Source organism: Ceratotherium simum, chromosome 26 (assembly GCF_057802395.1).
Source record: "Ceratotherium simum simum isolate JZ-2026a chromosome 26, ASM5780239v1, whole genome shotgun sequence".
Classification (NCBI taxonomy): Eukaryota; Metazoa; Chordata; class Mammalia; order Perissodactyla; family Rhinocerotidae; genus Ceratotherium; species Ceratotherium simum.
The window spans coordinates 33,649,191-33,675,316 of NC_141925.1; the positions used below are offsets into that span (position 1 = coordinate 33,649,191).

The window sequence follows — 26,126 nt, forward strand, 5'->3', positions numbered from 1 at the left end:
CACGCTTCTTTCACTCCTGAGATCTCAATGGTAGCGGAGGTGGAAGGGACCTGGGCATTAACACTTATGAGCAGGTACTGTATGCCACGTGCTGAGCTTAGCTGTCTGACAAGCATTGTCTGACAAGCCTCACAGCAACCCTAGAAAATATACAATAATATTGTCCCCATTTTACAGATGGGGAAACTGAGGCTTCAGGAGGTCAACAGCTTGCTCGAGGTCACACAGCTAGAGAGCTGCAGAACCAGGACTTGGGCCCAGACTGTGTAAGTCCAAAGCTGGGGGAAAGCAGGACCAGCTTTGGAGTCTGTCCAGCCCAGGCTCCGATGCTGCCTCTCCCTTCTCTGAGCTGTGCAACCAGCCGGGGCTGTTGGCACAGTGAAATGAGATGAGGAGCAGGGCACAGAGTGGGGACCCAGGAAGGGCAGAGGAAGTGGGGACTGTCCTTTCTATCCTGTCCAGCCAAACCTACACACCCTCCAACACCAGCTCTGGAGGTGTCGTTTCTTGAATACTCCTGTGGACAGGGAGCTCACTACCCACACACTCTTATTGCTATGTACTACTGCCTTAAATGAAATTATGCCAGCCCGAAACTTTCACTCCCTGGTCTTAGTTTTATCTTGTAAAGGGGAGTCATAATGCTCTTCACAGATTTCCAAACCCTGTCGCTGCCTTCCAGTGCTTTGCAGTCTTTTTGATTTCTCTCAGTTCTCGCAGCAGCCCTTGAAAGGACTCACGAGCGTTTAGTACCAAACACGTGTCAGGGCTCGTGGCGGGAGCTGCGCACACCTTCTCATGTAATCCTCCCTCGCACCGCCCTGTGTGGTCGGCCTCGTCTGGCCCGTGAGGCCGGGCACAGCTGAGGCGGCGTGCCTGAAGCGCACGGACGCTGACACTGCCTCCTGCTTGTCGGTCCCTGTCCATGTTCAAGGGGAACAGGACATTCGCAGGCACCGCACAGTTGTCCTCTCCAAACAGCCAGGGGCCCCGACTCTGGCCGAGCTGTCCGTTTCACCGTCTGTCCTTCTGTCTGTCCGCAGGAAGACGTGTACTGTGCCACCACCCGGCACTTAGTGGAAGGCGTCATTTCTGGGTACAACGCGACGGTGTTCGCCTATGGCCCCTCAGGTACCGCCAAGGGCAGGTCCCGAGGAGGGAGTGGGGTGGGGGCCCGGAGCACCTACTGTGTGCCGGCGCTGCACTGTTCTCTCTGCACCCTTGGCTCCTTTCATCCATGCAGCAGCTCTGAATGGCAGCTAGAATGATCTCCTTTTTACATGTGAGAAAACTGAGCCTCACGGAGGTAGAGTGACTTCCTCAAGGCCACACAGCTGGTAGGAGTGAATCAGGAATTCAGTCCAAGCCTACACTTTGCTGCCCATGAGAACTCAGATTTCTTCTCTGTAATGACTAGTTGGGCTCGACGCACGCTCGCAAAGCTAAGCTCCCTCTCTCTCCCTGAGAACCGGAACCACAGAGGGTCAGAGCTGCGTGGGCCCTACCCCCTCACTGTGCAGAGGGGGAAACTGAGGCCCTGAGAAGCGCCTTGTCCAAAGTCATAGCTTGTTTATTGCTTTCTTTCTTTCATTCATTCATTCAACAAGTGTTAGCGAGTACCTCCCATGTGCCAGGCTCTAGGGAAGGAAGAGCGGTCTGGTCCTTGCCTGTAGGGCGGACAGATGGGGGGAAGGTAAGGCCTCCCATGAAGAGGCGCGCCTTAAAAAGCATAAGACACCAATCCTCTTCTTATAAAAGCAACACAGACGTCTTAGAGGGAGCTGGGGAGAAGAGCAGCTGTCTCGCACATCTCTGTCCTCTGACACGGGCTGCATCCTGCCTTATGTCTGCCCCCTCTCCCTGCACCCGGGTTTCTCCACAGAGTAGCCATCAGGCTGTGCAGACAGCTTTTTTTCCTTGTTTCCAAAATGGAAAACAAGCGTGTCAGAGCAGCCAGGACGGTTTCACGACAAAGGAGGCCGGTGCGGATGGTCTCTTGGTGGCACAGCGTCCACGTGGGGTCAAGCCCGCCTCAGGAGTCCCCACCTTGCGGGGGGTCCTGCTCCTCCTGCAGGTGCAGGGAAGACCTACACCATGCTGGGCACGGACACAGAGCCTGGCATCTACCTCCAGACCCTCACCGACCTCTTCCGGGCTATCGAGGAGACCCGGGACAACATGGACTACAGCGTGTCCATGTCTTACCTCGAGGTGAGTCTGCTGCCCGCCTCAGTTGCCTTGTCTGCAAAGCGGGCATGTTCCTGTGTGTGTAAAGCCTTCTGCGTGTTACCCCCAAATGCCTGGTGGGGCTCCAAGCCCCAGGACATGTAAGTCCCTGCACTTCTTTTGCACAAAGCTGCTTCATTTCCAGTTGTTCTGTCTCATCCCAGATTTATAACGAAGTGATCCGGGATCTCCTGAACCCCTCCTCGGGATTTCTGGACCTGAGGGAAGATTCTAGGGGCAGCATCCAGATAGCAGGCATCACAGAGGTCTCCACCTCCCATGCTGAGGAGGTGAGTGTCACGGGGCCCACGGAGGGAGATGTGGCTCAGCAACAGTGGCCACGCTTGCCAGAGCTCACGAGGTCCTCCTCGTTCACGTTCATGAAACAGACCAGCCACAGAGCTCCACAGTTGTTTCTGAGCTAAGGGAAGGAATGGCAGACATCTGCGCCCACATCCCCGCTCTCCCAGCCTGTGCTCAGGGCAGACGTCAGTAATAGGTCACATGCTTTTCCCTCTGTGTCCAGAGGCAGCTCAGAATCCTTTCCTACACGGCACCCCAGGCAGTCACGACCAATCAGAGTTGGCCTCAAGCCTGAAATCCACTTGCCATCCCCGATCCTAAGTTTGTTCCTGTAGGGAGGGCCAGTTGTACACATTTCTACAGCTCTCTGTCTCTTCTGTGTACCTCCCCTCTCTCTGTGCCAGCCCATACTCGACACCGCCCTCAGGTGGGCTCCCGGGCAGTGAAGGGGAACCTTCTGGCCTATTCTTGAACAACGACTGTATCAGTCTTCCTCCACACGTGCTCTGTAATCCTAGCAGGGCCTGGCACACAGTAAGTGCTCAGCAGAGGCTCGTTGGCCTGATTTCCACAGCTGCTTACACAGCAAATGAGTTTCAGCCCAATTGCCAGCTCCAGTGAATCCATGCAGCTGCCTGCAGTTCTGTATGGAAAAGGGTTCTGGGGCTGCACTTGGTTCCGTGTGAAGAGGTGGGTAATCCGTTGGTGATGTCTGCCATGGGTAGAGGACGGGCAGAGGCAGTACAAGTGTCAGCAACCTGCCACTCCTGCTGGATTAGTTGACTTGATTAATTAATCACTTCCTGCCGCAAACCGGAAATTGCTTCCACTGGATGAGGTTCTGCCATCGGTGTCCCAGCCATGGGGGCTGGTGAAGAGTTGCCCAGAGGAGCTCGGGGGCCACCCCTCCTTGTCTTGCCTGGGTGGCTCTGGAGGGAGTGCGTGGCCACTCAGGGGCCCTTCACCGCTGGCCCTCCTCTGCCTCTGTCCTCAGATCATGCAGCTCCTCACCAAAGGCAACCGGCAGCGCACCCAGGAGCTGACGGCCACCAACAAGACGTCGTCGTGCTCCCACGCCGTGCTGCAGGTCACCGTGCGCCAGCGGAGCCACGGCGCAGACTTGGAGGAAGTGCACGTCGGGAGGCTCTTCATGGTGGACCTGGCAGGCTCGGAGCGGGCGTCCCAGGTTCCTGGCCCCCGACAGACCTCCCTGCCCCTTCACCCCCCATCACAGCCTCTCCCCTGTGTCCATCTGCACTTTAGTCTGTGGGAAGGAGGCTGGCCAGCCTTGTCCAACAGTGTCTCCCACACCTCCCACCCAGGAGGGGCGCTGCTGGACGTTTGTTGAGTGAATGGATTCTCAGCAAGTGCTGGGTGACCAAGCCCACTGAGCCAGTATTTGTGGGGGGGCTCTCTGCGTGCAGAGCTCTCCTGGGCACCAGAGGCATGAAGACGAATGACACCCAGACCCGCCTGCAGGGAGCTCAGAGCCTCAGGGGGCGGGGGGAGACAGATGTGGGAACAGATAATTACCGCACCGGGAGATTCGGGGTCTGCACAGAGGCAGTGGGAGCCCAGAGGAGGGTGGGGTCTCAGGGCAGAGCCTGAAAGGGTCATTATGAGTTTGGTGGGGTGCAAGGAAGAGCATGTCAGGTGGAGGGAATAGTGTGTGCAAACTGTGGCTGTTGGGAGGACGATGCACAGTTTACTAGAGCTCGGCAGTCCCTCTGAGGGTCCCGCCCGCCTGCGACCAAGCCCTTGGCTCACCTTCCTTTGCAGCACCTGTTGCCGGGAGTGAGGGCCATGCTCACTTTCTGCAGTGGCCTGAGCATCCCTTGAGGGCAGTACACAGCCCAGGGCAGAGATGGAGAAGGAGCTGTTCCTCCAGGCACGGGAGGCGGTATCAGAACAACAATAATATGATCAACAAACGACATTTTCACATCCTTCTACTGCACCAGGCACTTAGCATTCATAACCCCCAACCTCCCGGCGCAGTGTCAGGTGGGCAGCATCAAGCTGGTTTCACATGCGCAGAGCTGAGACCTGGGCGATGGTGTGACCTGGCTGTGCACGAGGGTATCAGGTGGGGGGTCTCGCTGGGGACCGGGAGGAGTCTGACCCAAACCCCTGCCTTTCGCTGCCGTGGTGTTTGTCCTCTGGTCGCGCCATGTGCTCTGTGTCTTTGGGGTTGATCATTGGGTTGCTTCACTCATTCATTTGTTCACCTGCCCTGCACCTGGCCCTGCCCTTGGTGCATCGGCTGCTGGAATGAGCAGGGCCTGGCCGGCAGGCCTAGACTCAGACTGGTTTAAAATATAGTGTTTTAATAGAAAATTGGAGGTACGGTAAGGCCAGCAGATCAGGAGATAACTGCCATTGAAAAGATAGTTTCTTTCTCACTGATCCCAAGAGGAGGGGGCATGCAGTGCCATGCAGGGCCACACAGGGAGCACCAGGGTCCGTCAGGTGGCAGAGGGAGGGGGGAGTTGTGGACAGGAGCCTTTATTGTGGTTTCTGTGGGAAGGCAGGCTTAGGGTTGGCTGGTTTGGATAATTCCACCAGGCTCTGGGGCAGACGGGCTGTCCCTAGTTGTCTGGAACCTGGCCCTGTGATGAGGGCCTGAGTGTGAGAGCCCTGTGGAGGAGGGGTTGGGGCGTGGGCTCTGCGTTGGCTGGTTTACATTTGAAAGATGTGCTCGTGGGTGAGTTGTTTGCTACCTCTTAACTTAGCTAACTCTGGGAGGGGCAACAAAGCCCCAGATGTCAGAGCATCAGAACACAGAAAATGAAAGACACGGTTGACAGACAGATGTGGGTGCAGACAGTTTCATATCGATGAAGCCGAGTGTGATGGAGGACCGAGACTCTTGCCTGTCCCAGCTGGGCTTGGCTGTGTCCTCAGGGGGCAGGGTGGGAACCAGCCTCCCCAGGACTTGGCTCTGGGAGAGGCCACCGGACAGGGGGTCCAGGCCCTGGGTCCTTGCTCTCGCTCCTCCAACTTGCTGTGTGCATTTGGGCAGGCCACTGCCCTCTCTGGGCCTTGGTGGCCTAGTGGGCTGTCTTTAGGATCTGCTTGGCTCTCACGGGCCATCATTTCCTCATAAACAATCACTCACAAAAGTGTTTGTTCCCAGCATGAGGGAATAAGGCACAAGGGCACGAGGTCTCTGAGAAAGCCCCTAACTCTGTGCCACAGACACGTGACATGCGAGTAGCTGCCCTGGCTCCAGCCACGCCGGCCGGCAGCTTCACTCCTGCCCTGAGGGGACTCCCACCTAATGAAGGAACGTTTAGTGCTGGCTTCTGTGGGCCCCGTCCTGAGGGGGCCTGTCCACACGTGACCCGTCCAGTCCTCACCGTAACCCTGGGAAGTCGGGGCGTTTGCCCGAGATGAGTCGTTTAGGCCATTCTCAACCCACCCTCCAAATTGGCTCTAAAACCTGTGCCCTTAAAGAGAACGTGTTATTTTCCGCTCTGATTTCAAGTATAATAAATGCAGTGCAGAGAAGAGGGGCAAGCACAAGGGAGAGAGCACCAGTCCCTGCACCGGAGTCTCCCCGGCGGCCGTCTGGGTCCCCCGGCTCCTCCATGCGTCTCCGTTCATTCTTCCAGCACACGGCCATCGAGCCCCCACTGTGGCCAGGCACCTGTGGTGTGCTGGGCTCTGGGGACACTGGCCAACCAGAGTGACAGCCCCCTCACGTTCTGGTGGGGGAGCAGGTAGGAAATATCGAACCCATAAAAGAGCAAGGTAATTGGCAGGAGAGTTCAGTGATTTGAAGGAAATATACAGGATGGTGTGGCTAAAGGCAACAGGTAGGCTGCTGCAGTGTCCCCGGGGGAGTGTGGTTGAGGGTGCTCCCACAGGAGGGGACGCTAAGCTGAGACTGGCAGAATGAGAGAGTTTCGGTGTGGGGGTCTCCCTAGATAAAACATACACATTCATATTTTTATTATAAAAATGGGATTGTTCTGCAGACTTCCCTCTAACCCATTTTTCTCTCATTTAATAATGAGTGTCTTTCAACATTAGTAAATAGCTCTACATCACCCCTTTTCATGGCTGCGTAGGACTCCAACATAGAATCCTGTGTCATTTGTGTCACTGGTCCCAGGATTTCAGGAGTATAATCAGTGCATGTGGAGCCTGAGCATCTGCAGGGTGGGGTGGGGTTACTGTGCCCCTCCAGACCTCAGGCTCCTCCCTTGGGGACCAGGATGGGAGAGATGGCGTGTAGAAAAAGACCATCTCGCCACCAGCCTGGCCTCTCCCTGCTCAGACTCAGAACCGAGGCAAAAGGATGAAGGAGGGTGCGCACATCAACCGTTCCCTGCTGGCACTGGGCAACTGCATCAACGCACTCAGCGAGAAGGGTGGCAGTCGGGCGCAGTACGTGAACTTCCGGGACAGCAAACTCACGCGCCTGCTGAAGGTATGAGCTGCAGGCTGGGGGCAGGGGGCTGCAGCAGCTGATGGCATCCTCCAGGACTTACCTGCCGGGGGAGAGGCCCAGACCTGGGTCGAAGGGCCCTTCCAGGAACCCCTGAAGGCAGGAAAACACCATAGTAACCATCTCTAGTGACTGCCCGACCCTGCCTGCCGTCCCTCTGAGTGTGGTCCAGCCTGTGCTTGCATACTCCCAGGGGCAGGGAGCTCACTACCTTATCGAGGCTGCCTGTCCCATCACGGACAGTCTGACTGTGAGAAAATTCCTCTTTATACCGAGCTAAATGCTGTTACCTCTACTCTACAGCAAGGCGGGGTATAAATAAACAAATAGGCAAAGCAATAAATAAATGTCCCTGTAAATTCAGCCTCTTGGTCTAATCTGCTCTCATCAGAGTGGAAATCAGATGGGATGGGCCTGGGATGGGGGGGTGCCACCGGGCAGGTGGGGGCCCTGGTTCCCATCACCCCCAGCTCGTGCCTTCCCCCGAGCAGGATGCCCTGGGAGGGAACAGCCGGACAGTGATGATCGCCCACATCAGCCCAGCCAGCACGTATTTCGAGGAGTCGCGGAGCACGCTGCTCTACGCCTACAGAGCAAAGAACATCAAGACCAGGGTGAGCCGCCCGCTCCTTTCCTCCCTCCCTCTCTCCCTCACTTGTTCCCTCACCTGCTCACTGAATTCTCAGACAGCGCTATATCAGGAGGCTCTAGAGGAGGGCCCTTCCTTGTCCCTGCCAGCTTCTGGTGGCTCCTGGCGTTCCTTGGCTTGTGGCCGCCTTGCTCCATCTCTGCCGCTGTCTTTACAGGGCCTTCTCTTCTCTTCTCTTCTAAGGACCTTGAATTTAGGGCCTCCCTAATCCAGGACCACTGCATCTCGAGATCCTTCATTACATCTGCAAAGACCCTTTTTCCAAATAAGGCCACACTTGGGCTGGCCTGCTGTTGTAGTGGTTAAGTTCGTGCACGCCGCTTTGGTGGCCCGGGGTTCGCACTTTTGGGTCCCGGGTGTGGACCTACAAACTGCTCATAAGCCATGCTGTGGCAGCGTCCCATATACAAAATAGAGGAAGAGGGGCACAGATGTTAGCTCATGGCCAATCTTCCTCACCAAAAAACGAAAAAAAAATCAGGAAAAAACCCAAAAACCAAATAAGGCCACATTCACAGGGTTGAGGGGGTTTAGGAGGTGGGCTCATCTCTGTGCCTGGCAGCACTATAAGCTCTCCATGTGATTTAATTAATTCTCAACAACCCTCTCCCTAGGAGGTAGGTCCTATTACCACCCCATTTTACAGACTGGACAGCTGCAGAGAGGTAAAGCAACTTCTCTAACCTGCCACAGCTAGTGCAGAGCTTGCTCCAGAATCCATGCCTTAAGCCGCTGTGCTAGTCTGTCTACACTGCTGTGCTGGTCTGTCTACACTGCTGAAATCAGTTTAGAGGATTCCTCTCTTCAGGCTGTATGAGAATTCAGTGAGATAATGCAGGTTGGCCACTTAGTGCATGAATGACTTGTAGTCAACACGTGATAGGTGTTATTTTATATTATCATTTGTCCACAAACACGTGACGAGCCCTCCCAATGCCCAGCCCTGAGCTAGGCACCATGATAAAAAAAACCCCATAGGAGGGAGCTTCTGCTCCCATGAACTCTGGACTCAGCAGTGGGAGCAGGGAGATATTAGACCTGAACTCACACAGATAAATACATGGTCTCCAACTGTGGCACGTGCGCTAAATGAGAGCCGCAGGTGCTACAAGAAAGAAGGTGAGAGGAATAACAGAGAGGCCCCAGTTAAGAGGGCTCGTCCGCAAAGGGAGCGTGAGTCGGGCAGGGTCCTTCTGAGAAGCTGACGCTGGAGCTGAGGCCTGACTGAGAGAGTGCGTGTGATGTGTGACTTAGAACAATTGAGCGTGTGCCCTGCAAACAAGAATTGTACCCTCCATGTCTAGCAAAGAGAAACACAGGCCCGTGTGCTCAAGGAGCCTGCATCACTGGAAAGCCCCACAGTTCCCATCGAAGGGGACGGGACAAGTAAACTGGCACGTCCCTCCCACGGGCCTCTCTGCAGCTGTTGGAGAGAGCGGGGTGGACCCGTCTATGCAGATGGACGGCCTCCAGACACATGGTTGGATGAGAAAAGCAAATTAAAGAATAATAGCCGTAGTCTGATAAAATTTACATAAAACCCCGAAGCCGTACCTACACCAAAAGAAATCCCCGAATGTATCTCCCTAGATACACACATGTACAAAACTGCACAGAGAAAGATCTGGAAGGGCACGTTGCAAAATGATAGCAGTGGTGACCCAAGGGGAGGATTTTTTAAAAAAACTCTTGATGGATTGTTTGAATTTTTTATTGTGGCCAAATATACATAACATAAAATTTATCGTTTTAACCAGTTTTAAGTGTACAGTTCAGGGGCATTAAGGACATTCATGTTGTTGTGCAGCCATCACCACCACCCATCTCCAGAACTTGTCATCTTCCCAAACGGAAACTCTGTCCCCACTAAACACTAACTCCTATCCCCCTCCCCAGCCCCTAGCACCCACCATCTACTTTCTGTGTGTGACTCTGACTCCTCCAGGACCCTCTTGTAAGTGGGATCATAGAGTATTTGTCCATTTTGTGTCTGGCTTGTTTCACTCAGCATAACGTCCTCCAGGTTCGCCCGTGTTGTAGCGGGTGTCCGAGTTTCCTTCCTTTTTAAGGCTGAATAGTACTGACTTGAATTTTCATAACAAAAACGTGTTTGCATGTTTCTGGTGTAAATATATCGCTGCTAAAACGTTTCCTTCATGGGGCTGTCGGCCTGCCCCGACCTTGGCCGGGTGTCCTGCCGCACCAGGTCAAGCGCAACCTGCTGGATGTGTCCTACCGCATCGCGCAGTACACGGACGTCATCTCCAACCTGCGCAGGGAGATTGGACGCCTCAAAGCCAAGCTCGAGAGGCAGGAGAAGGAGAAGCGGAGCGGCCCTGGCGTCAGGGACGTACAAGGTAGAGCCGAGAGCAGCCCTGGGGCCGCGGACGACTTTGCCCCCCGCCCGGCAGGCCAGAGTCCCTGCCCCGGGCCCATCACCTCCTCCCGTCCTGGTGCTTGGTGCTGGGTCCACTCTGAATGTCTACACCCAGGCATCCGGTTACCCTGCCGTGGGCTTCAGTCCCAACTCCACCAAGCCTTACTGTCTCGGCAAGACCCCGGCTTTAATTTCCTGCCTGTAAAATATGAGGACTGGGCTGTTTTCTCTTTCTTCTAATTTCTTCCCTTTTTACGTTTCTTCTCACTCTCCTACTTTTTTGTTTTTTCTTCTCTAATTAGTTTTTTTTATATTTATTTATTTATTTATTTTCTCCCCCAAAGCCCCAGTAGATAGTTGCATGTCATAGTTGCACATCCTTCTAGTTGCTGTATGTGGGACGCAGCCTCAGCATGGCCGGAGAAGCAGTGCGCCGGTGTGTGCCCGGGCTCCGAACCCCGGGCTGCCAGTAGCGGAGCACACACACTTAACTGCTAAGCCACGGGGCCAGCCCAAATTAGTTTTTTTTTAAATAACTTTTTTATTTTGGAGTAATTTTAGATTGACGAAAAACGTTGCAAAGATAGGACAGAGAGAGCCTAACTTCCCCTGTTAGCATCCAGTGCCTTTAAAAAAATTACTGAGGGGGAACTCGTGTAACATAAAACTCATCACTTTAAAGTGAACACTTCATCCAGTGGTATCTGGTGCATTTGGTGCATCCATGATGTTGTGTAACCACCACCTCTGTCTAGTTCCAGAACATTCCATCACCCCAGAGTGAAACCCATACCCATTAGGTAGTTTCTCTCCATTCCTCCCTTCTCCCCAGATCAGTTTTGTTTAGGCGTCCTTTTGGGGTTAGAGGCCACCATAGTTTTACCATAAAATCATAAAATTAATCAGTAAGTTAAAAAGGTACCTGTAAAAATACCTATAACGAAGTCAAGTTCAGTAGACATGAGTCAGGAATACACACACGTACATGTTCTTTTGGTTTATTAAGATAAGTTTTACCATATTTAAAAAGGACTTTTGAAAATCATAAGAGCCAACAGCCCAATTTTAAAAAATGGGTGCAAAAATGAATAGGTAATTCACAGAAGAATTCCTGGTGGCCAATAAACCTGTGAAAAGATTCTCAGTTGCATTAGGAAATGGAGATACAAATTTAAACAATTTTCATTTATTGGATGGCTAAAATTAAAATGTCAGGTAGTATTAAGTGGATAATATAAAAAAATATAAAATTAAGCGTGGAAATGGCAGCCTTAAACACTAGTATTGGGAGTGTAAGTTTTTTTTTTTTTTTAATAAATTTTTATTTATTTTCCCCCAAAGCACCAGTAGATAGTTGTATGTCGTAGTTGCACAGCCTTCTAGTTGCTGTATGTGGGACGCGGCCTCAGCATGGCCGGAGAAGCGGTGCGTCAGTGCGTGCCCGGGATCCGAACCCGGGCCGCCAGCAGCGGAGCGCGTGCACTTAACCGCTAAGCCATGGGGCCGGCCCGGGAGTGTAAGTTAATGTGTCTCTTTGGAGGCTGGTTTAGCAGAATCTGTTAAAACTTGAAGTATGTATTCTGTGCCCCAGTAATTTCACTCCTGCAAATCTACCACAAGGCGCATGCCCTCGTGCGCCCGAGGAGCTGTGTGACCAGAAAGTGCCCGTCGAAGGGGGCAGGACAGTTAAACTGGCGCATCCCTCCTGTGGACCGCTTGCTCTGCAGCTGTTAGAGAGAATGGGGTGGACCCGTCTGTGCAGACGGATGGCCTCCAGACACATGGGTGGACGAGAAAAGCAAATTAAAGAATAACAGCCATAGGCCCATAGAATTTACCACCAAAACCCCCATACATCTGCTTAGAAAACTGCGCAGAAAAAGACCCAGAAGGGCACATGTTAACATGACAGCAATGGCTTCCTGCGGGTGGGGAACTGGGATCGGCCGATGGGCGAGCAGACGATGGAGAGGGTCTTGATGTCTTGACGTAGTATTCCAATTTTTGTAATAAAAAGATGTTCCCGTATTAGTTGTGTAAATACCTCATCTTTATTGTAATAGCGAGCTGTGTTTATTGTTCAAAACTTGCAGAATCCTACAAAGTATAAGAAGAAAACGGAACTCGCTTACTTAGAGTCCCACAACTTGGAGTAACCACTGTTAGCATCTAGCTATTTCTGTCCACTCTTTTAAGTAAGTACCCACCCACCACCCATCACACACACGCCCCCCCAAAACTGGGAGTCAGGACCATCTATTTCACATGCTTATTGAGAGCCTACCATGTACCAGGCGCAGTTCTCAGTGATAGGGGTGCGTGAGAAGGGAGGTCTAGAGGGCCCTGCTCTCAAGAAGTACGCATTCTCATGGGAGAGAGAGACAATGAATGAGGAGGGTAGAAATCTGAGGAAAATAAAGCCAGGCAGGGGACAGAGGTGCAGGAGGAGGGGAAGGGGTGCTATACCAGCTGAGTGATGTGGAAGGTCCTCTCTGAGGAGGCAACATTTCACTGTGGGCAGGAACGAGCCTTGCAAAGATCCGAGTTCAGAGTCCTCTGGCAGAGGGAACTGCACGTGCAAAGGCCCTGGGGTGGGAACGGATTTGGTGAGTTCAAGGAGCAGAAAGAGGCCCATGTGGCTGGTGCACGAAGAGAGGGGGTGCAGTGGGAGATGAGACTGGAGGACAGGCAGGGCTGGAGGGTGGACAGGGATTTATCCTGAGCGTAACGGGAGGCCAAGGAGGGTCTGAATAGGAGGGCGATGTGCTGAGCTGCCTTGAGACGTGTAGTCATGAAGTGGAAGAGAGACCACTCAGCAGAGCTGTGATTTCCCTCAGCCTGCGGATGGGGCAGGTGGAGGATTCTTCGTGGTTGGAGCCTTGCCTGGCGAGCGTTACAGGAGTACAGGAGTTGAGGGAGGAGGCCAGGGTGACTACAGGGTCAACTGTGAATGCCAAGTAGAGGAGGGAATTAGAAAATGCTGACACTTTTTGTTATGGGGCACTTCCAATACTTTGGAAGGAGAAAGAATAGCACAGCAAGCCCTCACAGGTAACACCACTCAGTTTTGCTCCCTCTGTCCTCTCACGCTTTTCCCCCATCATGTTATCTAGACACAAATTCCAGATATCCAAATTCCAATAAGACATTGTCTTATTCCTAGACATGTCAGGATAATCTCTAAAAAATAAAGACTCTTTACAAAAACATAAATACAATATCATTTCCATACCTAAAAAAATATGAACAATGGGGCCGGCTCGGTGGCGTAGCGGTTAAGTTCGCACGCTGCACTTCAGCAGCCCAGGGTTCACAGGTTTGGATCCCGGTTGCAGACCTGACCACCACTTCTCAGGCCATGCTGTGGTGGTGGCCCATATAAAGTGGAGGAAGATGGGCATGGATGTTAGCTCAGGGCCAATCTTCCTCAGCAAAAAGAGGAGGATTGGCATCGGATGTTAGCTCAGGGCTGGTCTTCCTCACACACACACAAAAATGAACAATAATTCATTCATATCATCAGATAGCCAATTGGTGTTCAAATTTCCAACAATCTCGTCAACATCATAAATCTCTCTTGTTTTTGAACCAGGATCCCAGCAAAGTCCACACATTGAATTGGGTTGATAAATCTTTTCAGTCTCTCTTATTCCCTGGGCTTCCCCTCCCTCTTTTTTTTTCTGGTTTTCCTTTTGATTCTTTTTGAAGACACTGGGTCCTCTGTCCTGTGGAGTTTCTTACTGTCTGGTTTTGCCAACCACACATTCCTCTGCCCTCTCTATTCCTATAAATTGGTAGTTGTGTCTAAAGGCTTAGGAGGGGGTTTAAAAACTTTTTTAAAAAACAAACTTGAGAGCGTGTCATATTTGGCGGGGGAGAGCTCAAACGCGGTCGTGGAATCGAGGGACTAGAGGGGCCCTGGGCCAAGGGAGTGACGAGCCTGGAGGCTGCGGCCGGGCCAACGACCGGCCTCTGGAAGCCCGTGGAGGGGGAGGCGAGGGTCAGTGGAGGTTGGGATCTCCAAGGACAGAAGATCAAGGGACAAAGGTTCTTGGTGGTGGCTGGATTGTCTGTGAGGATTTTAGAGTCACCCAGAACGATGACGAGAGCAGGGATAGGAGAAACTGAGAGAGCCCGTGTGAAAATTGTCCAGGGGTGCGGGACAGTGGCCACTGTTTTGAGGAGGAGCTGGTGATAGAGTCTCTAACTGGCTCCTCAGAGGAGTTGGGAGACAAGCGTTGAGAGAGACGACATGTCCAGAAGGAGCCCCGAGGAGCCAGGAGGACAGCCACCCCAGCTCAGGCCCGATAATCGGGTGGTGGGAGACAAAACAGCCACCTGGGGAGGGCTGCCCTGAGACGACCACAGCCTTCATTTCTTCCCGCTTGATTGCGATCTAGTTGACACATCACACTGCATGAGTTTAAGGTGTACAAAAGGATGATTTGATACATGTATATATTTGAAATGATTACCACATAAGGTTAGCTAACACATCCTCCTCCTCACATAAGCACCATTTTGTTTTGGTGGCGAGAGCATTTAAGATTTCTTCTCTTAGCAACTTTCAGGTATACAATACAGTATTGTTAACTACAGTCACTACTAGATTCCCAGAACTGACTCATCTTCTAACTGGAAGTTTGTACCCTTTGACGGACACCTCCACATTTCCCCCCATCCCCAGCCCCTGGCAACCACCATTCTACTCTCTGTTTCTACGGGTTCTGCTTTTTAGATTCCGCGTGTAAGTGAGATCATACAGTATTTGTTTCTCTCTGTCCAACTTACTTCACTTAGCAAAATGCCCACAGGGTCCGTCCACATTGTTGCAAATGGCAGGATTTCCTTCTTTATTGTGGCTGAATAGTTTTCCATTGTATATATATATACCACATCTTCTTTGTCCATTTATCCATCAATGGGCACTTGGGTTGCTTCCGTGTCTTGGCTTTGTGAATAATGCTGCAGTGAACATGGGGTGCAGATATCTCTTCAAGATAGTGATTTCATTTCCTTTGACTATATTCCCAGAAGTGGGATTGCTGGATCATATGGTAGTTCTATTTTTAATTTTTTGAGGAGCCTCCATACTGTTTTCCATAGTGGAAACAATTGAGTTCTTTATGTTCCCACCAACAGTGCACAAGGTTCCCTTTTCTCCACATCCTCGCCAACACTTGTTAGTGCTTGTCTCTTTGATGAAAGCCATCCTAACAGGCGTGAGGTGATATCTCACTGTGGATTTGATTGGCATTTTCCTAATGATTAGTGATGTTAAGCATCTTTTCATATACTTGTTGGCTATTTGTGTGTCGTCTTTGAATAAACGTCTAATCAGGTCCTTGGCCCATTTTAAAAATCAGATTATTTGTTTTTTGCTGTTGAGTTGTATTAGTTTCTTATATGTTTTGGATATTAACCCCTTAGCAGATATATGGTTTGCAAATATTTTCCCCCATTCCATAGGTTGCCTTTTCATTTTGTTGGTGGTTTCCTTTGCTGTGCAGAAGCCTTTTAGTTTGATATAGTCCCACTTGTTCATTTTTGCTTTTGTTGCTTGTGCTTTTGTTGTCAAATCCAATAAACCATCACCAAGATCTATGTCAATGAGCTTTTTTTCCTATATTTTCTTCTAAGAGTTTTATAGTTTCAGGTCTTACATTTAAGTCTTTAATCCACTTCGAGTTAATTTTTGGGAGTGGCATAAGATAGGGGTCCAGTTTCATTCTTTTGCATTTGAACATTCAGTTTTCACAGCACCTTTTATTGAAGAGACTATTCTTTCCCCATTGAGTATTCTTGGCACCTTTATCAAAATTAATTGACCATATATGCATGAGTTTATTTCTGGGCTCTTGACTCTGTTCCATTGGTCTTTGTATCTGTTTTTAAGCCAGTACCATGCTGTTTTGATTACTATAGCTTTGTAGTATAGTTTGAAATCAGAACCTGTGATGCTTTGAGCTTTGTTCTTCTTCCTCCAAGACTCTTTCTTCTCACTACAAAGACTTAATGTCTTTTGTAGTGCCACATGGATTTTAGAATTATTTTTTCTACTTCTGTGAAAAATGCCATTGGGATTTTGATAAGGATTGTATTGAATCTATAGATGGCTTTGGGTAGTATGGACATTTTAACTATATTAACTCTTCTGATCCATGAACATGGGAAATCTTTCCATTTTATTTGTGTCTTTAATTTCTCTCGTCAGTGTCTCATAGTTTTCAGTGTGTAGGTCTTTCACCTCCTTGGTGAAATTTATCCCTAAGTGTTTTATTTTTGCTGATGCTTTTGTAAATGGGATTGTTTTCTTTATTTCTTTTTCAGGTAGTTCATTATTAATGTACAGAAACACAACTTATGTTTGTATGTTGATTTTATATCCTGCAACTTTAATGAGTTGTTGATTCGTTCTAACAGTTTTTTGGTGGAGTCTTTAGGATTTTCTGTACATAAGATCATGTCATCTATAGACAGAGACAGTTTTATTTCTTCCTTTCCAATTCTGATGCCTTTTATTTCTTTTCCTTGCCTGACTGCTCTGGTTAGGACTTCCAGTACTATGTTGAATATGAGTGGTGAGAGTGGGCACCTTTGTCTTGTTCCTGATCTTAGAGAAAAGCTTTCAACCTTTTACCATTGAGTGTGATGTTGGCTGTGGGTTTGTCATATATGGCCTTTATTATGTTGAGGTATGTTCCTTCTATACTCATTTAGTTGATAGTATTTTATATGAAAGGATGTTGAATTTTGTCAAGTGGCATTTTCTGTATCTATTGAGATGATCATATGATTTATTTTTATTTTTTAAATTTATTTTATTGAGGTTGTATTGGTTTATAACATTATGTAATTTCAGGTGTACGTTATTATATATCAGTTTCTGTATAGACTGAATCGTGTTCACCACCAATAGTCTAGTTTTTATCCATCACCATACATATGTGCCCCTTTACCCTTTTCACCCTCCCCTTCCGCTCTGGTAACCACTAGTCTGTTCTCTTTATCCGTGTGTTTGTTTATCTTACATGTATGAATGAAATCATATGGTATTTGTCCTTCTCTGACTGGCTTCTTTTGCTTAACATAATACCCTCAAGGTCCATCCATGTTGTTGCAAATGGGATGATTTTGTCTTTTTTTATGGCTGAGTAGTATATCATTGTATGTATATACCACATCTTCTTTATCCAATCAACAGTTGTTGGGCACTTGGGTTGCTTCCACATCTTGGCTATTGTGAATAGTGCTGCAGTGAACATAGGGGTGCATAGATCTCTTTGTATTATTGATTTCATGTTCTTTGGATAAATACCCAGGAGTGGGATAGCTGGATCATATGATATTTCTATTTTTAATTTTTTGAGAAATCTCCATACTGTTTTCCATAGTGGCTGCACCAGTTTGCATTCCCACCAGCAGTGTATGAGGGTTCCCTTTTCTCCATGTCCTCTCCAACACTTATTATTTCTCGTCTTGTTAATTATAGCCATTCTGACGGGTGTGAGGTGGTATCTCATTGTAGTTTTGATTTGCATTTCCCTAATAATTAGGGACGTTGAACATCTTTACATGTGTCTGTTGGCCATCTGTATATCTTTGGAAAAATGTCTGTTCATATCCTCTGCCCATTTTTTTGATGATCACGTGATTTTTATCTTTCATTCTAAATGTGGTATATCACATTTATTTGATTTGTATGTGTTGAACCATCCTTGTGTTCCAGGGATAAATCCCACTTGATCATGTTGTATGCTCTCTCTTTTTTTTTTTTTTTTGTGAGGAAGATCAGCCCTGAGCTAACATCCATGCTAATCCTCCTCTTTTTGCTGAGGAAGACCGGCTCTGAGCTAACATTTATTGCCAATCCTCCTCTTTTTTTTTTTTTTTTCCCCAAAGCCCCAGTAGATAGTTGTATGTCATAGTTGCACATCCTTCTAGTTGCTGTATGTGGGACGCGGCCTCAGCATGGCCGGAGAAGCGGTGCGTCGGTGCACGTCTGGGATCCGAACCCGGGTCGCCAGTAGCAGAGCGCACACACTTAACTGCTAAGCCACGGGGCTGGCCCTGTATGCTCTTTTAATGAGAATTTTTGCACCTATATTTAGCAGGGATATTGGTCTGTAGTTTTCTTTTCTTGTAGTGTCTTTATCTGGCTTTAGTATCAGGGTAACGCGGGCCTTGTAAAATGAGTTTGGGAATGTTCCCTCCTCTTCAATTTTTTGGAAGAGTTTCAGACGGATTGGCATTAATTCTTCTTTGAATGTTTGGTAGAATTCACCCACGAAGCCACCTGGTCCTGGGCTTTTCTTCATCGGGAGGTTTTTGATTACTGATTCAATCACATTACTCATTGTTTGTTCATTCTCTATTTCTTCATGATTCAGGTTTTGCAGGTCATATGTTTCTAGGAATTTATCCATTTCTTCTAGATTACCCAATTTGTTGGCATGTAATTGATCCTAGTTCTCTCTTATGATCCTTTGTATTTCTGTGGTATCAGTTGTCATGTCTCCTCTTTCATTTACAATTCTATTTATTTCAGTCCTCTCTCTTTTTTTCCTGGTAAGTCTAGCTAAAGATTTGTTAATTTTGTTTACCTTTTCAAGAACCCAACTCTTAGTTTTGTTGATCTTCTCTATTGTTTTTCTATTCCCTATTTCATTTATTTCTCCTCTTATCTTTGTTTTCTCCTTCCTTCTTTTGGGTTTAGTTTTTTCTTCTTTTTCTAGTTCCTTGAAGTCACTGCTATCGTTTTGATGTGTACCTTTCTGGATCTTTTCCTGTGCAGTTTTGTACACATAAACGCATCCAGAGAGATGGTTTGTGTGTATGTATATGGGGGGTAGTTGGCTTTGCGTTTTTATATAAATGATATCAGACTATAGCTATTATTCTTTAGCTTGCTTTTCTTATCCAATGATGTGTCTTGGAGGCCATCTGTCTGCATAATTGGGTCAACTTCATTCTCTGTGGCAGCTGCAGAGCGTTACATAGGGTGGACGTGCTGGGTTTGCTTATCCCATCCCCTTTGATGGGCACTTTGGGGCTTTCTAGTCACACAGCCTCCTTAAGCACGTGGGTGCCTGTTTCTCTTTGGTAGATTTAGGGGGCTCAGGTTTCTGTTGGAGCAAGAGGGTGAAGGAAGATTTCAAAGAAGAGGGGCTGTGGTTGATGGCAGACTGAGTCTCATGGGGCCAGCAGAGGTCTTGGGGGACTGGTGGGGGTGGAAGATGGGGTCATTGTGGAGAATTTACAAAGCTAGGTGATGACAGAGAAGCTTGGGCTTCTTTGGGGTTGGGGGTCAACAGGGATGCATGCCACAATGGCTTTCACCCTGATGGCCTCTTAGTTGTTGGGACTGGTCTTAGGTGGTCTGTAGTGACAGGATGGACAGTGTTATGGAGGGGATGGTGGTCTCATGGTGAGCCCTGAGGGGATGATGGGCTTCCCTTGGGTTCTGCTATGGCATGCCTAGGGTGGTGGTGGGATGCTGGTGTGCCTGGCTCTGTCAGGAACATCGCTTTATGAGCATTTCCCAGGATACTAAGTACTCCCCAAAAGCCTTTTTTTAATGACTGCAATGATTCCGTCATCTGGATGCACCATAATCCAATCCCAGACTGCTTGACATTTAGGGAAAAGGTACCCCTTGACCACTGCCCTCAAGGTCAGAGGAACACAGTGTGGACAAACTGTGTATAGAGCTATCTATTGGGGCAGGCAAGGAAAACCATCGTTTAATTACAGGGCAACTATTAGGTCAGAACTTACCAGGGGAAATAAAAAGACAAAAATAGTTTTGTTCTGTGGAACTTACATTCTAGCAGGAATGGCAGATGTTAAACATTTATCACAAAACGTTACCTAATTACTGATATACAGAGGACTGTGAAGGAGAAGGCAGGGTGTTATCAGAGCAGGTGGCAGAGGGACCCAGGTTGAGGGTCTTGGACGGTTTCCCTGAGGAAATGAGGTCTGAGCTGAGATAGCTTAGCCAAGCCCCACCCCTCCTTGGATTCCTGAGCCTCCAAACCAGGTAACCTGACCCCAAACCAGGCAAAGAGAGGGTCTAAATTCATCTAAATTATCCATCCATTGATCCACCCATCCAAACACCCATCCATCCATGCGTCCATCATCCATCCTTCACCCATCCATCTGTCCATCTATCCATCCGTCTATCCTTCTGTCCATCCTCCACTCATCCATCCTCCACATATCCGTCCTCTGCCCACCCACCCATCCACCCACTCATCCATCATCCATCCATCCATCCATCCGTCCATCTACCCATCTATCATCCATCCTTCATCCATCCATCCATCCTTCACCCATCCATCCATCCATCCAACTATCCATTCTTCCTTCCTTGCTTCCTTCCTTCTTTCCATCCATCCACCCATCCCACTATCCATCCATCCATCCATCCATCTATCAATCATCCGTCCATCTGTCCATCCATCCAACCATCCATCCATCCATCCATCCATCCAGCCACCCAGCCACCCACCCACCCACCCACCCCTCTATCCGTCCACCCATCCGTCCATCCAGCCAGCCAACCATCCACCCACCCATCCATCCATCAATCCCTCCATCCATCATCCACCTACCCACCCTTCCAGCCACCCACTCACCCATCCATCCATCGTCCATCCATCCATCATCCATCCACACATCTGTATAGAGCTCCTCCTTGGGCCAGACCCTATTTTGGTTGGCAAGCATGGAGTTCAACCCTGGCTTAGGCAGCACCACTCCTGGTACAGCCGGCTTTCTTCCTGCTCCCAGCCACGATCCCCGCCAACGACACAGAGGAGGATAGCCACCTGCAGATGAACAAGATTCAGGCACAGCTCATTGGGGCCTTCAAGGAGCAGTTGGAGATGAGGCGCAGCCTGGTGAAGCTGGAGAATACCAACATTGAGCTGCACATCGACACGTCCCGCCACCTGCTGACCATTACAGAGTGAGTGTGCCACCCATGGACACCACCCAGGGCCCCAGTGCCGTACCTCCCAATGGGACAGGGAGGCCAGCAAGGAGCAGAGGGGGCCACTGGTGGGAGCTCCTTTTTTTGCTACTGTCCAGCCTCCCCCTACTGCCTACAGGTCCCCAAGGGGGACTTTAGCCAAGGGCATCCTCTTTTCCCAGGCAGGACCTGGCTTGATCCCTCCCCTGCTCTCTGCCCCTGTAGTTAGGCTGGACCAGGTGGGAGGAGGCTTCCCGGTCCTTTGATCTCTTTGTCACAGGCTGGAGTCCAGAGCCAGCCCGGGCAGGTCAACTAGGAGCAAGCCCATTTTACAGAAGAGGCTGTGGAGGCTCAGAGGGGATGTGGGTGTGCACCAGGTTGTGCATCCATTGGCCAGGACTCTTTCATCCATTCCACACCTACTCCCTGTTCATTCCTACTGGGAGTGGACTGACCATGTGTAGAGGGACTGACCAGACAATTTATCATCCAGACCAAGGTGTGTGTGAGGGTGAGAGGGGCCGCTATTAGCAGTCACACGGGGACAGCGGGTGTCACCTGGGACTGCCCTGGACAAACTAGAACACATGGCTGCCCCGCTACGGGTAACTTAAGCAGCGCTGTGATTTAAGTCCATTTCTTCTCCAGTCCTCCCCACATTTCTCCTCTTCCTCCTACTTCATCCTTTCTGCTTATTTTCTTAATTATACAAACAGCATGATCCCTGCATTCAAGGAATTCTAAATAAAAGGAAATGCGCTCTCCATCCTGTCCATTGCTCCCAGCCCTGGCTCCCTTTGGTCCTCCTTTCTCGCAGTTTCCACATGATCCTCGTGGTGTAGATTCCGTCTGGCACCCTAACGTGCACCTTTGGGGGTTTTGCCCTGAGCCGGGGTTATCGCAGTTAATCCTCGCAGAGCCCCAGGATGTCCTCTGTCATCCAAGTTTTACAGCCCAGGGAACCAGGCTCAGAGGGCATGTTCACGCAGCAGGTGGCCCGGGGTCACCCAGACGGCCTTGGTGGATCTGGGGTTGGGGGCGAGCTGGGCCCGCTGCAGAGTCCGGTACTCTTCATCACTTGGCGATCCTGCTGCAAATGTTTACTGCTTCTTTATTCCCTACCAGTTTTTGTTCAGACCTTTCTGTTTTTCACAAATATAGAAGAGATCATATAGCAGACCCAAATCTGCCCCATTTTTGTGCCCATGCCTGTGAGTAGACCAGCCAGGGCCAACAGGGACTTGGGGACAGGAGGTGCCAGGCCTCCCAGCCCGGGTGTGGCTTACACTCTGACCCCTGACCCCTCTGTCTGGCTGCAGCTGGGAGCGGGAGAAGACCCAGCACCAGACGCACAGGGACAGGACGCCCGAGAGGGACGAGGAGCCAGTGGAGCCCGACGCGGATGGGGGCGAGGGCGAGTCCGCAGAGCCACACGAGGTGGCTCTGGCCAGAGAGGAGGTCAACATGCTATTAGCCGAGCAGCGGAAAACTGCAGCCCTCAAGGTGGGGGAGAGGGACCGGGCGCATCCATGTCACAACGGTGGTGACGAGGGTTGCTAACACTTGTTGATTGCTGCCGCTGCACCGGCCCTCTTAAGGCAGTCCCATGGAGCAGGGCCAATCACGACCATGTTATAGTTGGGAAAACCGAGGCTCAGAGAGATGAGATAAGTTGTCCCTAACCCCCAGGGAGCAGGAGGAGCGGAGATGGGACCTGACTGGGGTCTGACTCCGAAGTCTGTGCCCCTTTGTGTTAGACTTAGGGCTACACTGGGGGGCTGCAGGGGCCAGTGCACAGGGCAGGAGGCCCCTGAGGGACAGAGGAGCCAGTGGCTGTGAGAGTGGGGCAGGAGTGGCAGCATGGGGGTCCACCAAGACCCCCTACCTGCCTGGGACGGCCGGCTCTTCCACCTGGACCAGCAGAGCCTCCAGCCCCCAGGGATCCTTGCAGTCACCCGCCACGCGGCAAGCCCCTTACCCTCTGCAACGTGCGCTCTGTCGGCATCTCACTCAGTCCTCCCCCGAGTCTGGTCTCGGGCATGTGGTAGGAGGACAGGGACGTGGCCAGAGGACGCCCAGACCCCAGGTTCCTCCCTGGGGAAAGAAGTCTTCTCACGTTCTTGTCTTCTGAGAAGACCTAGCTCTTTATACAAGCTATTTATGGAATAGCTAATTGTCAATAGTCTCCCTTCAGAGAAATGACAGAACCGGCGCTTGAGGGAGACGCTGGGGAAAGTGCCAGTGAAGCTGGCTACTCTTTCAGCCCGTTAGTTAGCTGTTTGCCGGTGGGTTTTCGGGCAAGTGGAGAAAGCGTCTTATGACATCACGTTGCTAAAGGCGCGTGGCATTTATTTCACTTAAAAGCTATGAAGCCAAATCAAGACCCTCTTAATATTATCACCTCTGCCCACAGCAATCTGGAGATTACGTGATCTCACTTCCCAAGTCCTCCAACAGTTAAAAATAAGAAAATGCCTTTTGCTCAAACCAATAATGTGCATTGGCAGAGAGCATGCATGATCTTCAAGAGCCAAATATAGAAATTGAGATGCAATGTAGCATATAAATGTGAGTCACTTAATTAGTTAATCAATAAAAAACAATTCAATGTTTTAAGTGTCCAGCTCAATGCCAGGCCCCAGGGACATAAAGATGAACGAGATACTCTGTGTGACTTAAGCTCACAACCTATTGGGAAGAGACACAAACACAGCTGTCCACAATTCAGTGTGGTGGCACAATGACACACGTAGGAACAGGTGCTGGGAGCCAGCGGAGGGGGCTGTTAATCCAGCCGGGGGGTCGGGAGGACTTCAGGGAGGACAGGAGGATCATGCTAGGGGAGCTGGGCCAGCTCCTCCCGGAGTGGTCCCCTCTCAATCCCAGAGGGTGGAGAAGTAAAAGGCTGGAGCACGTCCTCTTCAGCTGCACAGGAAGTTGTCACCCGACCTGTTCCTGGGACCCTGATTCTGGGGTGGGCATACACGGCAGCTTTGGCCCGAGTGTTCCTTTCTGGGGCCTATGTGGAGTTACATGGTGTGGTGGGTAGATTTGTGTGTCAGCGTAGCCGGGCTATAGTGCCCCGTGAGTCAATCAAACACAAATCTGGGTGCTGCCCTGAAGGGGTTCTGTAGTGTGACCAACATCTGCAGTGGGTTGGCTGAAGTCAAGATTATCCTGGATAATGTGGGTGGGCCTCATCCAATCAGTTGAAAGCCCTTACCAGCACAAACAGGTTTCTCAGAGAAGAAAAAATTCTGCCTCTAGACTGCAGCATCAGCTCCTGCCTGAGTTTCCAGCCTGCCAGCCTGCCCTAAAAATTTTGGATTTGCCAGGCCCACAATCACATGAGCCGGTTCTTTAAAATAAATCTCTTTGTGTATACATATATATATATATATATATATATATATATATATGTATACACACACACAAACATAAATATATATATGTGTGGCCCTCTCCTATTGGTTCTGTTTCTCTGGAGCCCTGACTGACCCACAGAGTAAGGTTTCCGGTCACTGGCGGGTCTCCTGGGGTTCCCGGCTGAGTGTCCGCAGGTGGGGAGCGGTTCCCGGTGGCTGTAGTGGATGACCTGGTCCTCACGTCTCCCTGCTCCCGCACACGCCTGGCTTTGGTTTGAGAGAACCAGGACCTCAGTCCTAGACAGGATGTCTGTAAAGTGGTGGGTGTAGAAGGCACCCCTCAGAGAATACTCTGTGAGGACCAGAGACAGCTTGTGAAGGCTTCCTAGTGTAAACGGGCAGCACTGGTTTCCTGTGGCAGACACAGTAGGGAGAGGTGAGCCCTGGGTGCGTTCTACAATACAGTGTATTAACAGAACATTTGAGGTACAGTAAGCGCAGTAGATCGGAGATGACTCATTGAAAAGATAGTTTCTTTCTCACAGATCCCAAGAGGAGGGGGCACGCAATGTCACCAGGGCCTCATGGGGAGCACCAGAGTCAGTCAGGAGGCAGAGGGAGGGGGAACTGTGGGCAGGAGCCTCTGTTGTGGTTTCCATGGAAGGAACGTGCGAGGCGGGGTGAGCAGACTTAGGACTGGCTGGTTTGGATAATTCCAGTGGGCTCTGGGGCAGAGAGACCGTCCCCAGTTGTCCGGTACCCAGCACTGGGGTGATGAGGGCCTGAGTGTGAGAGCCCCGTGGAGGAGGGGTTGGGGTGCGGGCACTGGGTTGGCTGGTTTGCACATGAAAGGTATGTTTGTGGATGAGTGGTTTGCCATCTCTAGGACTCGGCTAACCCTGGGAGGGGCACTCCCTGCAGGGTCAGCAGGGCCCCAGATGTGAAAGCGTCCGCACACAGACAATAGAGGACGAGGTTACCGCAGGGTGACGGCCACACGTCCTCAGAGCTGCTCACCCGCGTGTTTGTGAGTACTATTTGCAAACCCAAGTGCATGAGAATGAGCAGACCCCGGGCACCTGCCCTGAACTCTTGGTCTCTCCACCAGGCCGGGCTGGAGCAGCGGCTGGCCAACGCCAAGAAGAAGGCCTCGCAGATGGAGAAGCTGCTGCCCCGGCAGGCCATCAGCAAGGACCAGAGGGAAGTGCTGCGGCTGCTGTGCAGGGCCCACGAGCTGGAGGTGGAGAACACGGAGCTGCAGGCCCACAGCCTGCGCAGGAAGAACCTGCTGTGCCAGAAGGACTTCGTGATCCAGCGCTACCACCAGCACCGGCGGCTCTGCGAGCAGATCATCCAGGACCAGCAGCAGCTGATTCGGGGTGAGCCCGCCCCGCCACCCCTGCCCGGCACCTCTGCGTTTTATTATTGTGTTCTGGAGAGACTAGGCGGTGCATGTGCGGAGACGCTGGTCTCCCTGCCGTCCCCACCCTGCCCCGGCCCACTGCTCTCACTCACTGGCACGTCCGCCGTAGATGGTCTGTGCAATGCGTGTGCGGGTAAAGGGATTTTTTACACGAATAGGAGCACACCGTGCACACTGCTCGGTGCTCTCCTTTTTCTCACTTATTTGGATGTCCTGGAAATCACTTTGTAAGAGCATGGTGACCTGCCCTGTCTGCAGAAATGCACCGTGGTTTATTTCACCATCTCTGCCAGTGGCTGCTTGGGGTCTTGCAGCCTCGCGTTCTTACGACTGGCCCGGCTTTCCCTCCTCT

At 50.6% G+C, this 26,126-nt stretch overlaps 1 protein-coding gene across 1 annotated transcript in view; it reads left to right on the forward strand.

Annotated features, from left to right (window-relative positions):
* Positions 1-26,126, forward strand: part of LOC101405986 (kinesin-like protein KIF19) — a 65,760-nt gene that overhangs the window by 9,213 nt on the left and 30,421 nt on the right. Inside the window, exons 7-16 of the mRNA XM_087449234.1 lie at positions 1,044-1,131; positions 2,075-2,211; positions 2,391-2,516; positions 3,524-3,715; positions 6,812-6,964; positions 7,474-7,596; positions 9,838-9,988; positions 20,806-20,983; positions 22,306-22,489; positions 25,460-25,730. Coding sequence (XP_087305360.1) covers positions 1,044-1,131; positions 2,075-2,211; positions 2,391-2,516; positions 3,524-3,715; positions 6,812-6,964; positions 7,474-7,596; positions 9,838-9,988; positions 20,806-20,983; positions 22,306-22,489; positions 25,460-25,730 — 1,603 coding nt within the window. The remainder of the gene's footprint in view (positions 1-1,043; positions 1,132-2,074; positions 2,212-2,390; positions 2,517-3,523; positions 3,716-6,811; positions 6,965-7,473; positions 7,597-9,837; positions 9,989-20,805; positions 20,984-22,305; positions 22,490-25,459; positions 25,731-26,126) is intronic.